This window comes from Littorina saxatilis, linkage group LG1 (assembly GCF_037325665.1).
Source record: "Littorina saxatilis isolate snail1 linkage group LG1, US_GU_Lsax_2.0, whole genome shotgun sequence".
NCBI classification, from domain to species: Eukaryota; Metazoa; Mollusca; class Gastropoda; order Littorinimorpha; family Littorinidae; genus Littorina; species Littorina saxatilis.
Genome location: NC_090245.1, coordinates 111,282,847 through 111,296,253, shown reverse-complemented (window position 1 = coordinate 111,296,253; position 13,407 = coordinate 111,282,847). Strand labels below are relative to the sequence as shown.

At 43.6% G+C, this 13,407-nt stretch overlaps 1 protein-coding gene across 1 annotated transcript in view; it reads left to right on the top strand.

The window, feature by feature from the left end:
- The window catches only part of LOC138950078 (gonadotropin-releasing hormone II receptor-like), a 317,174-nt gene extending 306,220 nt beyond the window's left edge, over positions 1 to 10,954 (top strand). Inside the window, exon 6 of the mRNA XM_070321856.1 lies at positions 448 to 10,954. Coding sequence (XP_070177957.1) covers positions 448 to 878 — 431 coding nt within the window. The 3' untranslated portion in view covers positions 879 to 10,954. The remainder of the gene's footprint in view (positions 1 to 447) is intronic.
- Positions 10,955 to 13,407: the final 2,453 nt, after the last annotated feature.

The window sequence follows — 13,407 nt, the reverse complement described above, 5'->3', positions numbered from 1 at the left end:
CTGTGTGACGTGTGGCTTGCTGTCTCAAGTGAATGTGCGTTGATGAATTGACCTTGTGACCTTGTGGTGTCCGTCAGTAGCCCTTGGTCAATGAGTCTTGCTTGTCGTGTCTGCAGCCGCCTCCCGGCCCCTCCGACACAGCAGCCATCAGCACACGCAGCAAGCGGTTTCTCCGTCCCCCCGGGCCGTGGCGCTGCTCGGTGTGCGCAAAGCAAGCCCTGACCACCACGGATGACACAGGCCGCTGACTAACACTCTCACTCGCTTAGCACAGCACGCGGCGCCATGCGGACACGGACACGATGCAGAGCAGCGGCGGAGTTTGCTTTGACCTTGACCTTAACCCAAACTAATTAGATGATTCCCAAGGTTGCAAAAATGAAATTGAAATCCCCTGACAAACCAGCTTGCAAATTCCTCTAGCATGGCTCGTTACTCTCATTTCAGGGACGTTTACCATTAAGTTCAAACGAGAGTTCACACTCTGCTGCTTCTGCCTGAGACAACAATGGCGGCGGCGGCGAGGCCCCGGATGTGACAACGGGACGTACCGCACGGCACTGCTGTACACGCAACGCTCTGCCCAGCGCAGCTCAGAGTCTTCGGGGTCCTTCCGGGCCGAGCGGTTCACGCGCTCTCTGTCGCCACGCTCCAACGAACCCCATTCCAGCGTGGCGCCCCCCTCCACCGCCACCGCCTCCACCTACACCTGCCGCATCCCCATGTATCCCTGCACGGGCAACGGGGCAGCCACGGCGGGGTCTGAGTCAGTGTCCACCGAGTGCTCCAGGATGTCCCTCAACTCCATCGGCCGGGAGGGGCCGGCAGACCGCGCCAATATCAACAACTTTGCCCGCATCGGATCCAGCGAATACTGAGTGAAGGATCGCCGTTACGAGCCTGCAGAACCTAAATCCAGTGGATAATGAGTAAAGGATCGCTGTTACGAGCCTGCAGAACCTGAATCCTGTGGATAATGAGTAAAGGATCGCCGTTACGAGCCTGCAGAACATGAATCCAGTGGATACTGAGTGAAGAATTGCCGTTACGAGCCTGAACAACCTGAATCTAGTAGATACTGAGTAAAGGATCGCTGTTACGAGCCTGCAGAACCTGAATTCAGTGGATACTGAGTGAAAAATTGCCGTTACGAGCCTGCAGTACCTGAATCTAGTAGATACTGAGTAAAGGATCGCCGTTACGAGCCTGCAGAACCTGAATTCAGTGGATACTGAGTGAAGAATTGCCGTTACGAGCCTGAACAAACTGAATCTAGTAGATACTGAGTAAAGGATCGCCGTTACGAGCCTGCAGAACCTGAATCCAGTGGACAATGAGTAAAGGATCGCCGTTACGAGCCTGCAGAACCTGAATCCAGTGGACAATGAGTGAAGGATCGCCGTTACGAGCCTGCAGAACCTGAATCCAGTGGATAATGAGTGGAGGATCGCCGTTACGAGCCTGCAGAACCTGAATCCAGTGGATAATGAGTGGAGGATCGCCGTTACGAGCCTGCAGAACCTGGATCCAGTGGATAATGAGTAAAGGATCGCCGTTACGAGCCTGCAGAACCTGAATCCAGTGGATAATGAGTAAATGATCGCCGTTACGAGCCTGCAGAACCTGAATCCAGTGGACAATGAGTAAAGGATCGCCGTTACGAGCCTGCAGAACCTGAATCCAGTGGATAATGAGTGGAGGATCGCCGTTACGAGCCTGCAGAACCTGAATCCAGTGGACAATGAGTGAAGGATCGCCGTTACGAGCCTGTAGAACCTAAATCCTGTGGATAATGAGTAAATGATCGCCGCAACGAGCCTGCAGTACCTGAATCCAGTGGATACTGAGTAAATGATCGCCGTTACGAGCCTGCAGAACCTGAATCCAGTGGATAATGAGTGAAGGATTGCCGTTACGAGCCTGCGCTGCTTGGGTTTTCAGTTACTGTGTTATCCCATTGGAATTTGGGACACTTGTGACAATACCAGGGCCGTGAAATTTCGGTCGCTACCTCCCAGTGGAAAGCTAGCCGAAAGGAGAGTCGCCCATCCCAGGCGTGTGCGTGTTTAGGTGTAACCAGCTACCTTTGGCACAATGACCGAGGTCTTATTCGTGCCACTGTGGTGACACGTGGGTGTGACATGGATACCGTCTCTAAGCCTGTACATAAAGTCGACCCGTGGCCGTCAAACCCGTGACCTTAACTGGATACTGAGAGGGGCATCAGCCAATAAAAGAATTGCAGTCGTGGGGAGGGGGGGGGGGGAGTGAACCGAGTGGATACTGAAAGCGGAAGAATCATCACAAGAACGCAGAGACTTTCATAGACTTGTGAAGACAGTGAACAAGAAGCATCGTAACTGCAAAGTGCGCACCGACAGAGATGGATCTGTGAATGGAGTGACTACTGACAGAAGCATCGTCGGTGCAAGAGAATCCAATCAATCAATCAATCAATGAGTCTTATATCGCGCATATTCCGTGGGTACAGTTCTAGGCGCTCTGCAGTGATGCCGTGTGAGATGAAATTTTATACGGCCAGCAGATTGCAGCCATTTCGGCGCATATTTACCTTTCACGGCCTATTATTCCAAGTCACACGGGTATAGGTAGACAATTATTAACTGTGCCTAAGCAAGTTTGCCAGGAAAGACCCTTTTGTCAATCGTGGGATCTTTAACGTGCACACCCAATGTAGTGTACACGGGGGGAGGTTCGGACACCGAAGAGAGTCTGCACACAAAGTTGACTCTGTGAAATAAATTTCCGCCGAACCTGGGATCGAACTCACGCTGACAGCAGCCAACTGAATACAAATCCAGCGCGCTACCAACTGAGCTATATCCCCGCCCCTAAATCCAGGGGATACCGAGGGAAGCATCATCCGTGCAAAGACGTGCAGTCTATACCGGATGTGTGTCAAGTGAGGAATGAAAACCCTCGCCTGTAAAAGTGTACAGTCAATAATCTGCTTTCGCAAATCAAGTGAATGGATACTGAGAAAGGCGACACGCAGCACACGTGCTCTAAAACGAAGACGGATGTATGAAACCGATCGCGAACCCAGTGGACATTGAAAGCCATCAGGTGACACAAACCGATCGCGAACCCAGTGGACATTGAAAGCCATCAGGTGACAGCGGCAGCAACGACGGTACTGCTCGCTTGGCCTGGGAATACCGAGATAGGCCTCTTGAGCGCAAGTACGCAACATCTGAAATGGATTGATGCATACCGTGGATATTGAGAGATGCACTTCAGCACATGTACGCAGTCTTCTGAAAGGAGCATGGATCTGCATCGAAATTGGTACAGGATTTGTGATTAGGGTGAGCAAGGGGAAATCATTGTTCACCATGAGCACGCACAGATTGACATGGATTTGTCAATCCAAGAGAATGCTGAGAGAAAATGTTCAGTACATGGATGTACAAAGAGGGAGATGGATTTGTCAATCCAAGAGAATGTTGAAAGAAACGTTTGAGCACATGTATATACTGATTGCCATGTAGTTGTGAATCCGGGTAAATTCTGAGAGAACCCCTTCAGGACAAGCAAGCACAATTTGAGGTGTAATTGTGAATCAAAGTTAATTCGGAGAGAAACGCTTCTGAACAAGCACGCACAATTTGAGGTGGATTTGTGAATCCAGTCACAACTGAAAAAAGCAAGACCTGCAGCATTCGGTGTAACCACTTAAATGGATTCGTAATTGCTGCGGATACGAAGCAAACATTGCAAGCAGTACTCATTGGACGGCTCGCATTCTGATGTATGCATCCAGAGAAATCCCTTTGCATGCGGCGTGTGATGATGTGTGCACGTTCACGTTCGGGCATGAATGTGGCTCCAAATACAGAGCTTGGAATGTTTCCTGCAATCGGACTAAGAGCCCTCTCCAAGAGATGTGGTTGTGAACACTTTAGGAGTGAATGTTAAGGGTCTGCTGAGCCCATGGCCCAGCACAAGGCAGCCCAGAGATCCCGTGGGGATTTGTGCCGTCGCATTTAACATTGTGATTTAAAAGTTAAGGAACTCTTGAAACCAAATGTTACATTGACAAAATTCGCTTCGACTGCGCAGAAAAGACTACAGCGCCGTAAACTATCCATCTGAGAATGAAGACTCAAAGACTAAACATGTTTACTGTCCGTATAAAAACAAGGATATTTGACATGCAGTGTCAGGCGATCACAGACATAAACTACATCACATTTACTAAGAGTTAAGGATTGCACTTAAAAGATGATATTTACAGAGCACAGATACCGACGCTGCCTGTTCCATACGATTTGTTGGAAACATTTGCCAATGAGCTTGGTTGGGAGCGTATACAAATGGTGCAAACTTGTCCTGTTGAAGGAAATAGATTGCTGTTTTTTGTTTAGAAAGATCATTTTGAGCAACGCTTGGAGGCAAGTTTGTGTCGACAACAAAATGTGTTTTTTCTAATGTTCGTAAGCACGACAATTGAATACTGACTGCAATGAGCGAATCTAAATGCAAAGACAAGAGAAAATGTGGTAGTTCAGATCGAATGTATCCGAATATATTTTCACGGTGTTTCTGCCTTAGTAGGAGATAATGTTTGCCTGTTTCGATGACAATGTGCTGGTATTTACACCATGGTGTGTTTTAAAGTATAAACTATCATGACATCACAACGGATCTGTCCAAACTTTTATAAAAGGAGAAAGAGCATCCTTCCGAATGGACACACCACCAATCTGCAGCCTAGCTGTTTCCTGTGCATATTAAGAATGGTTTACTGAAATAACGTTGTAACTGACGCAGATGTCAATTGATGAAATGAATTCATGAAACAATACTATTTGCTGTGCATAGGTAGCAGCATGGCTGTTGATGTTTGTAATGCAGCATGGCTGTTGATGTTTGTAATGTGTAGACACGGGGAATGGTGGTATCCCATGCACAGTCGCAAAGTCCCGAAAGGATCTGTGGTGGTTATAGGCTGCTTGACACGGAAAGGGAGACCACTATAACACTGTGGTGCATTTAAAGCCGAACATCCGTCTCGAGGATCTAGGAGACCAAGCCTTGTTATAGCAGAAGACCACAGAGGTAAATTTAGCGTTAGGGCAAAATCACATCTGCGCAGTCGCCACTACACTACATGCTGCGATAGGGATTATGACGAGTACTTGGCCTGTTTTCATTTTACGCAACGTGTAGCGGGATGGAAAAAAAAGAATCACCTCTATAATCTGCAGTGCTGAAGTTACATAGGTGAGCGCAAGGCCTTACCAGCACAAGAAACTAGAGCTACAACTGCCGCGCGTCAATGGTGGCCTTTAGGTTGTTCATTAGCTTGCAGGATTGTAACATAAAGACCAAATTGAGCTGACTGGTTGAACCAGAAAGTAGGAATTTCTGAACCAACGATACACGGATTCTGGAAATGACTCTGTCGAACTACTACTGCCTGTGGGCGACTTTCCTCCCCTGGAAAACGCGCGGCAAACACACGTGGCCACTGAACACAGAAGGGAAGCGATCGTTTGGGCAGTGCAGGATTAGCGAGCCCAGTAGAGGTCACTTTCCACTCAAACTCAAAAACACCACACAGAGCGGCCACTGCATACCGGGGGTAATCATTCAGTCCCGTCGTGTTCGCTGTGCTTCATTCATCAATGGCCACGTAGAATTGCCCCAACGTTTCCAAGGGGAGCAACTTTCCCAACACCAATGGCAACGTAAGATTGCCTCGTCGTTTCCAATGGACGCAACTGTTCGACAACCAGAAAAAAAAGCCGACAGATTTTTGTCGATTTGGTTCTACTGTGCCGCTTGTCACACGAGAACATATGATTTCTTTCTGACTTCGCTCGCTGACATGTTATTATTTTCATACAAGAAGAAAGGTAGACAACTCTGAGCAGTGTATTCGTATTGTATGGGGAGCGTTTACAACAAATGTGTATGTGTTGAATTGTTTTAGTGATACTTGTACTTTGTTCCGTGGAGACATGCTCAAGAGGACGAGTATATATATATATATATATATATATATATATATATGTGTGTGTGTGTGTGTGTGTGTGTGTGTGTGTGTGTGTGTGTGTGTGTGTGTGTGTGTGCGTGTGTGTGTTTTGTACATTTTAAATATGAATATATTCTTGCTGAGATATTTCATATTGAGATTTAAAAAAAAAAATTCGTGCGAAGTCAGCCAATATGGGAATCGTGATCATGCTTTCTTACGTCTTTTGTTGAATTACTTAATGGCAACAGCTCACAAACAATGTGGGAATTATGTGTGATCGTTTTCTATTTCGACGACGATCAAACTTCCAGCTGTAACTTTAACGGCTTGACTAAAACCCAGAGAGTAAAAAAAACAGAAAAATGATTACCGTATTGACTGCTTAGTTTGCTGTGTGGACATTCACACAGAATTTGTGCTCAAACGGATACATCTGCAACCTTGATAGTGTGTACAATATACGTGTTATTGTTGTTGTGTGTGTTGTTGTTGTTGTTGTGTGTGTTGTTGTTGTTGTTGTTGGTGTGTGTGTGTGTGTGTGTGTGTGTGTGTGTGTGTGTGTGTGTGTGTGTGTGTGTTTTCGACCAAATATGTCATTATGACCCACATGCCATATTTCGTATTGATTTATTTTCCTTGGAATTCTTTTTTTGTTCATGATTGGGTTTGCACAAACATGCACTGCGGTTAAAAGAAAGAAGATCTAGTGATGAATCGATACTTGTGTATTTGTTTTTGTTTTTATGTTTACATTTCCTTCGTCGTTTTCATGTGTGATACAGTTTGCTGAGCCCTTTTCAATGCTGAAGTTGTGCCATGGATTATATCTGGGTTGATTATTAGAAGTGTGCACACACATTTGAAATGTAGCGCATGAAATCGTTGGTATTTTCCAAAGAAATTGTATCGTCTGTGTTGACGTATGGATTCCTGACAAAAAAAATACATAGTCAGATTTTACATTGTTAACTTAAAAAGTAATACATTTGATCTTACCTCGATTCCTTAGTCAAGTGCAGATATTAACTCCGTTTGACGATTGTATATGTTACACTGCTCGCTGAAATGATCTGCTTTCATTGCGCTGATAAAAACGAAGCAACGCATATGCCGAAAACAGTTCATTATCGTTTGGATTTTGTAATAAATGAAATAGAATAAAGTGAAGTGGAACAAGTCGCGTAAGGCGAAAATACAATATTTAGTCAAGTAGCTGTCGAACTCACAGAATGAAACTGAACGCAACGCAACGCAGCAAGACCGTATACTCGTAGCATCGTCACTCCACCGCCCGTGGCAAAGGCAGTGCACGTGGAATTGACAAGAAGAGCGGGGTATTCGTTGCGCTGAGAAGGATAGCACGCTTTTCTGTACCTCTCTTCGTTTTAACTTTCTGAGCGTGTTTTTAATCCAAACATATCATATCTATATATTTTTGGAATCAGGAACCGACAAGGAATAAGATGAAAGTGTTTTTAAATTGATTTTGAAAAAAAATTTTGATAATAATTTTTATATATTTAATTTTCAGAGCTTGTTTTTAATCCGAATATAACATATTTATATGTTTTTGGAATCAGCAAATGATGGAGAATAAGATAAACGTAAATTTGGATCGTTTTATAAATTTTTATTTTTTTTTACAATTTTCAGATTTTTAATGACCAAAGTCATTAATTAATTTTTAAGCCACCAAGCTGAAATGCAATACCGAACCCCGGGCTTCGTCGAAGAGTACTTGACCAAAATTTCAACCAATTTGGTTGAAAAATGAGGGCGTGACAGTGCCGCCTCAACTTTCACGAAAAGCCGGATATGACGTCATCAAAGACATTTATCAAAAAAATGAAAAAAAAGTTCGGGGATTTCATACCCAGGAACTCTCATGTCAAATTTCATAAAGATCGGTCCAGTAGTTTAGTCTGAATTGCTCTACACACACACACACACGCACGCACACACACACACACACACACACACACACACACACACACACACGCACGCACATACACCACGACCCTCGTTTCGATTCCCCCTCGATGTTAAAATATTTAGTCAAAACTTGACTAAATATAATAAAAGAGAAGAAGCACATACAACATACAATAAAAGAAAATGTGCAGGAAGTCTTCTTCGCCATATTACTCCTGTGAACGTGACTTTTCTTCGCTGACCCAGATCTCTACACTACACGCTTTGTTGAACTTTTCCCAACTGTGCTTTCGTGGAAAAATATCGAAAAAAAACTCTGTAGCCAAACAATCGGACTATGAACAATAACATGGCACACCATGCTATTCGACTCACAGTACACATGTTATCGTTGTCCCGTCGCGTTTCTTTGAAGTGTTGTTTCTCAGTATTACATATATAACCGCGGGTTAGGGAGAGTCCCATTATGGTTGGGACGAGAAAGAATTTACCCGATGCTCCCCAGAGGTGACTAACGGATTCTGTTTCTCCTTTTACCCTTGTTAAGTGTTTCTTGTATAGAATATAGTCAATTTTTGTAAAGATTTTAGTCAAGCAGTATGTAAGAAATGTTAAGTCCTTTGTACTGGAAGCTTGCATTCTCCCAGTAAGGTAATATATTGTACTACGTTGCAAGCCCCTGGAGCAAATTTTTGATTAGTGCTTTTGTGAACTAGAAACAATTGACAAGTGGCTCTATCCCATCTCCCCCCTTCCCCCGTCGCAATATAACCTTCGTGGTTGAAAACGACGTTAAACACCAAATAAAGAAAGAAAAAAAGAACATATCTTTTTTTGTCGTGTTTATTGCAATTTCTTTTTTTTTTTTTAGAATTCATGTAACCCTGGGGTTTGAAAAAAACCAAATATTGACTTGACTTCAAACAAGAATACTTGTCTTTGGGCCGATTTGACTTGTACAAACTCCAGGTAATACAAGCATTTATTTTAACAGTGCGTTATACTCATTCATGTTTAACAAACTCATGGAGTCTACCATACAGCAACGGAGCACAACACGTTAAACCTATAAATGCGCTTTCAGAGTCAACATAGTAAAGTAAATGAGAGGCAGACAATATTGCGTCAGAGATGACTGTCTCAGAAGGAACTCCTCTCGAGCAATACAGTGTTCTAGATGGTCGAACGTGTAGCAAAGACCTGTACGTGTACGTGTAGATATTGCGTCACCCGTGACTCACTTTTTTCTCCAATGTTCCAAATGCATACGTTGTTTTGCTCCCACCAAGACTGCAGATCTTGGCAAACGCGTGACGCAAAAACTAGATTTGATGACGTTACCCGTACACGTTCCCGTACCCGTCCTGAAAAGTGCTGATCTAGATCTTGCTATTGACGTCGCGGGATGTTACAACACCTGACTTCTGGAAGAGGAAACGGTTTTACAATGTTGTGTTTAATTTTATGACATATGTGCCTTTTTTTCACTTCAGTACTTACTGCTCGAATCAGACAAGTTCCGTAATGCTTATCAACATAGGCATGGACAATACTTTAGCAAAGTCGTGTTGATAAGAAATACTCGGTATTTCACAGGAACATTTCTAAAATCACTGGACATAAAATCGGCAAACGACCATTCACACGGGTTGATAATTGGTTTTATCATTTATTTATTTTTATTTATTAGTGAGTATTTCTACAAACATACCCTCCCAGAGGGAGGCTCATGGCGTTTACAATATGCCGTGTGAGTTGGAATTTTTTTACACAATATATCACGCATTCACATCGGCCAGTAAATCTCAAACGTGTTAGGCGAGTATATACGGCCTATTATTCCAAGTCACACGGGTATTTGGTGGACATTTTTATATATGTCTATACAATTTTGCCAGGAAAGACCCTCTTGTCAATCGTGGGATCTTTAACGTGCACACCCCAATGTAGTGTACACGGGACCTCGGTTTTTCGTCTCATCCGAAAGACTAGCACTCGAACCCACCACCTAGGTTAGGAAAGGGGGGAGAAAATAGCGGCCTGACCCAGGGTCGAACACGCAACCTCTCGATTCCGAGCGCAAGTGCGTTACCACTCGGCCACCCAGACCGGCATGCGCATTTGTATGTGAGTTTTGTTCCCTTGCTAATGTAGGGTAACCAGTGTGTTTACGATTGATGACGTTGTGTGTAGGCCACCTGCCAAACACATGATTAGGTTAGGCCAAAAAAAATAATAGGTGTGGTTACGGTAACATAGCCAAAAAAAATAGGGTAGGAAGGTAGGCAATCACTTTTTTTTTTTAACTTTTTTTTAACTTTTTTTTCTAATGTGTACAAATTAAACCTACTTGACAGGGAAATAAGTGTGCGACTCGGGCGATTTCGCTTTCATTGCGTTTTCTGCACTCGGTTTTTTTTGGGTTTTTTTTTTGACAAATGTAATAAAAAGTTATAGGGTCGGCCCCTAAAAATAGGGTAGGTCGGGTTACCGTAACCACACCTATTTTTTTTTTTAGACCTTAACTCTCCAACCAGAAACATTTCTCTTGCTGTTCGTTTAATCGCTGTCGGCTGGAAGCTTGTTTGATTTATCTCAGGTCATTTTGAGTATGTTCTGTTCTGCCTTAAACAAGTTACGAAAGAAGCAGGATGTGAATTTTGTTGACCTGAAAATATGATCAAACAAACATTTATCGCGATAAGTTGAAAAACACGTTTGTTGTAACTAAGAGGTGTCTTCGTACGGAGAACTACCAAAGCACAAAACAGCGTTCTGATACAAACACCAGGCGTTAGTTAAATAACAATAATATATTTTAAGATGGCTAGAATTTCTCTAATTTCATTTAAAGAAAATTTGTAAATTTATATGGCTCACTTATAACTTTTTGTCCTGTGTGTTTTGAAAAACAATATCAAACACGCTGGACATTTCCGTGTATTCCATTGTGTTATATATGCGTTATTGATCCAATGATATACTTGTGATACAAAAGCGGGTTTCAGATTACGCCAATGATTGTTTTACCTACTGTTGTTTGGTGTTCATCTGTTGATCGTGAATGGCTGCTGTGACGTTACAGTGTTATGCTTGTCTCCATGTTAAATTGTTGAAACCAAATCATGATACGAACTTTGCAGAATGTGATGAATTTCGAACTGAGATTATTCTGTTCTGGCATGGTATTGTTGATGACAATGAATGATTAAATATTTCTTGGCAAATATGTGTGTGTGTGCGTGTGTGTGTGTGTGTGTGTGTGTGTGTGTGTGTGTGTGTGTGTGTGTGTGTGTGTGTGTGGTTGAGTCTGTGGCTGCATGCATGTGTCTGTGTGTGTATGTGTGAGTGTGTCTGTGTGTGTGTGTGTGTGGATGTCTCTGTTTCTGTCTTTGTCTCTATCTGTGCTTGTGTTAATCTGCATCTCTCTATCTGTTTATATGAGTGCCTGATTGCGCAGAGGCGCTCACGCGTACCCTATCCTTTACTGTTTTGCAATTTCATACGTGACTCTCTCTCTCTCTCTCTCTCTCTCTCTCTCTCTCTCTCTCTCTCTCTCTCTCTCTCTCTCTCTCTCTCTCTCTCTCTCTCTCTCTCTCTCTCTCTCTCTCATCCTTGAGTAATAAAGTTCGTTCGTTCGTTCGCTCTCTCTCTCTCTCTCTCTCTCTCTCTCTCTCTCTCTCTCTCTCTCTCTCTCTCTCTCTCTCTCTCTCTCTCTCTCTCTCTCTCTCTCTCTCTCTCTCTTTCACATATGCAATTCTCTCCCAAGACAATAAACTTACTTAATTTCTTAAAATCGTACTCACACAAAAATAGTAAAATCCAAAATTTCCTGAAAGCGATTTTACACCCACATAAATAAAACCTCATCAACAAAGACTTTAAAAAAAAAGAAGGTCGATGGGTTTTCGCTCTAAGCGTGAGGCCCAGTTAGAGTCGGCGTGCTTTTTTTAGCATGACAAGACAAACCCCAGAAATTTGAAAGAAAACAAAAAAGTAACAAAATAAAACCGATTATTCAAACAAACAAAGTAACTTTGTTTTTGTACAAGACTATTTCCAACTCAACTTGTAAGTTACAGCCAGTACTTTATTTCAGCTTGTCTTTTTTCTAAGCAATGATCAATCTACCTCAGGGCTGGCGGCTCTCCCGTATCCCTCTAATCCCTTCAGGGAAAGCGTGTCATGGGAGGCCAAACAACAGGTTCAACGACACTCAAAAGGCGTCTCTGAAAAACTTGGCCATTCAGGTCGAATCCTGGGAGCAGCTTGCCCACAACAGACCGAATAGACGATGCTTGGAAATAACTCTGTCGGGATTGTGTGGTTGTGAAAGAGTTAGTACCCTTGCTTTGTTCGGAGATAAACATCTACACGTGCTTCCTGTCCACGTGTTTGTGACACACACCCTCGCTAGTGACTGGCCTGTAATGTCACGAGGGAAAATGTAATGTTTAAACATGGAGATGTTTGCATCCGAAAAAGGAAGGGTATTTAGTCTTTCACAACCCATACACACACCAGACAGAGGTTGTTTTGGGCGGGGATGTAGCTCAGTTGGTAGCGCGCTGGATTTGTATTCAGTTGGCCGCTGTCAGCGTGAGTTCGATCCCAGGTTCGGCGGAAATTTATTTCACAGAGTCAACTTTGTGTGCAGACTCTCTTCGGTGTCCGAACCTCCCCCCGTGTACACTACATTGGGTGTGCACGTTAAAGATCCCACGATTGACAAAAGGGTCTTTTCTGGCAAAATTGCTTAGGCACAGTAAATAATTGTCTACCTATACCCGTGTGACTTGGAATAATAGGCCGTGAAAGGTAAATATGCGCCGAAATGGCTGCAATCTACTGGCCGTATAAAATTTCATCTCACACGGCATCACTGCAGAGCGCCTAGAACTGTACTCACGGAATATGCGCGATATAAGACTCATTGATTGATTGATTGATTGTTTTTTCCCGGAAATCTTCTATTGGCGCAGTCTGATTCGTTCTGGTGCCCAGACCGCTGCAGACAGAAGAGCTCCTGTTGCAGAGCTAACGCGTACACTCTTCAACACCAGAGCTAACGCGTACACTCTTCAACACCAGAGCTAACGCGTACACTCTTCAACACCAGAGCTGCCAGTACTTCAGACGTCGAACCGTCCATGTGTGTTACATGTGTGCGGGATTTCCTGACCCGGATACGTTTCATCAGCCACCACCGGACCCATCAGACCAGACATCCAAGCGTTCCATGAATGAGCAGTTATCTTCGACAGAGAAGTACAAACAACAACAACAACCACAACAACAACAACAACAACAACAACAACAACAACAACAACAACAACCACAACAACAACAACAACAACAACAACAACCACAACCACAACAACAACAACAACAACAACAACAACAACAACAACAACAACAACAACAACAACAACAACCACAACAACAACCACAACAACAACAACAACAACAAC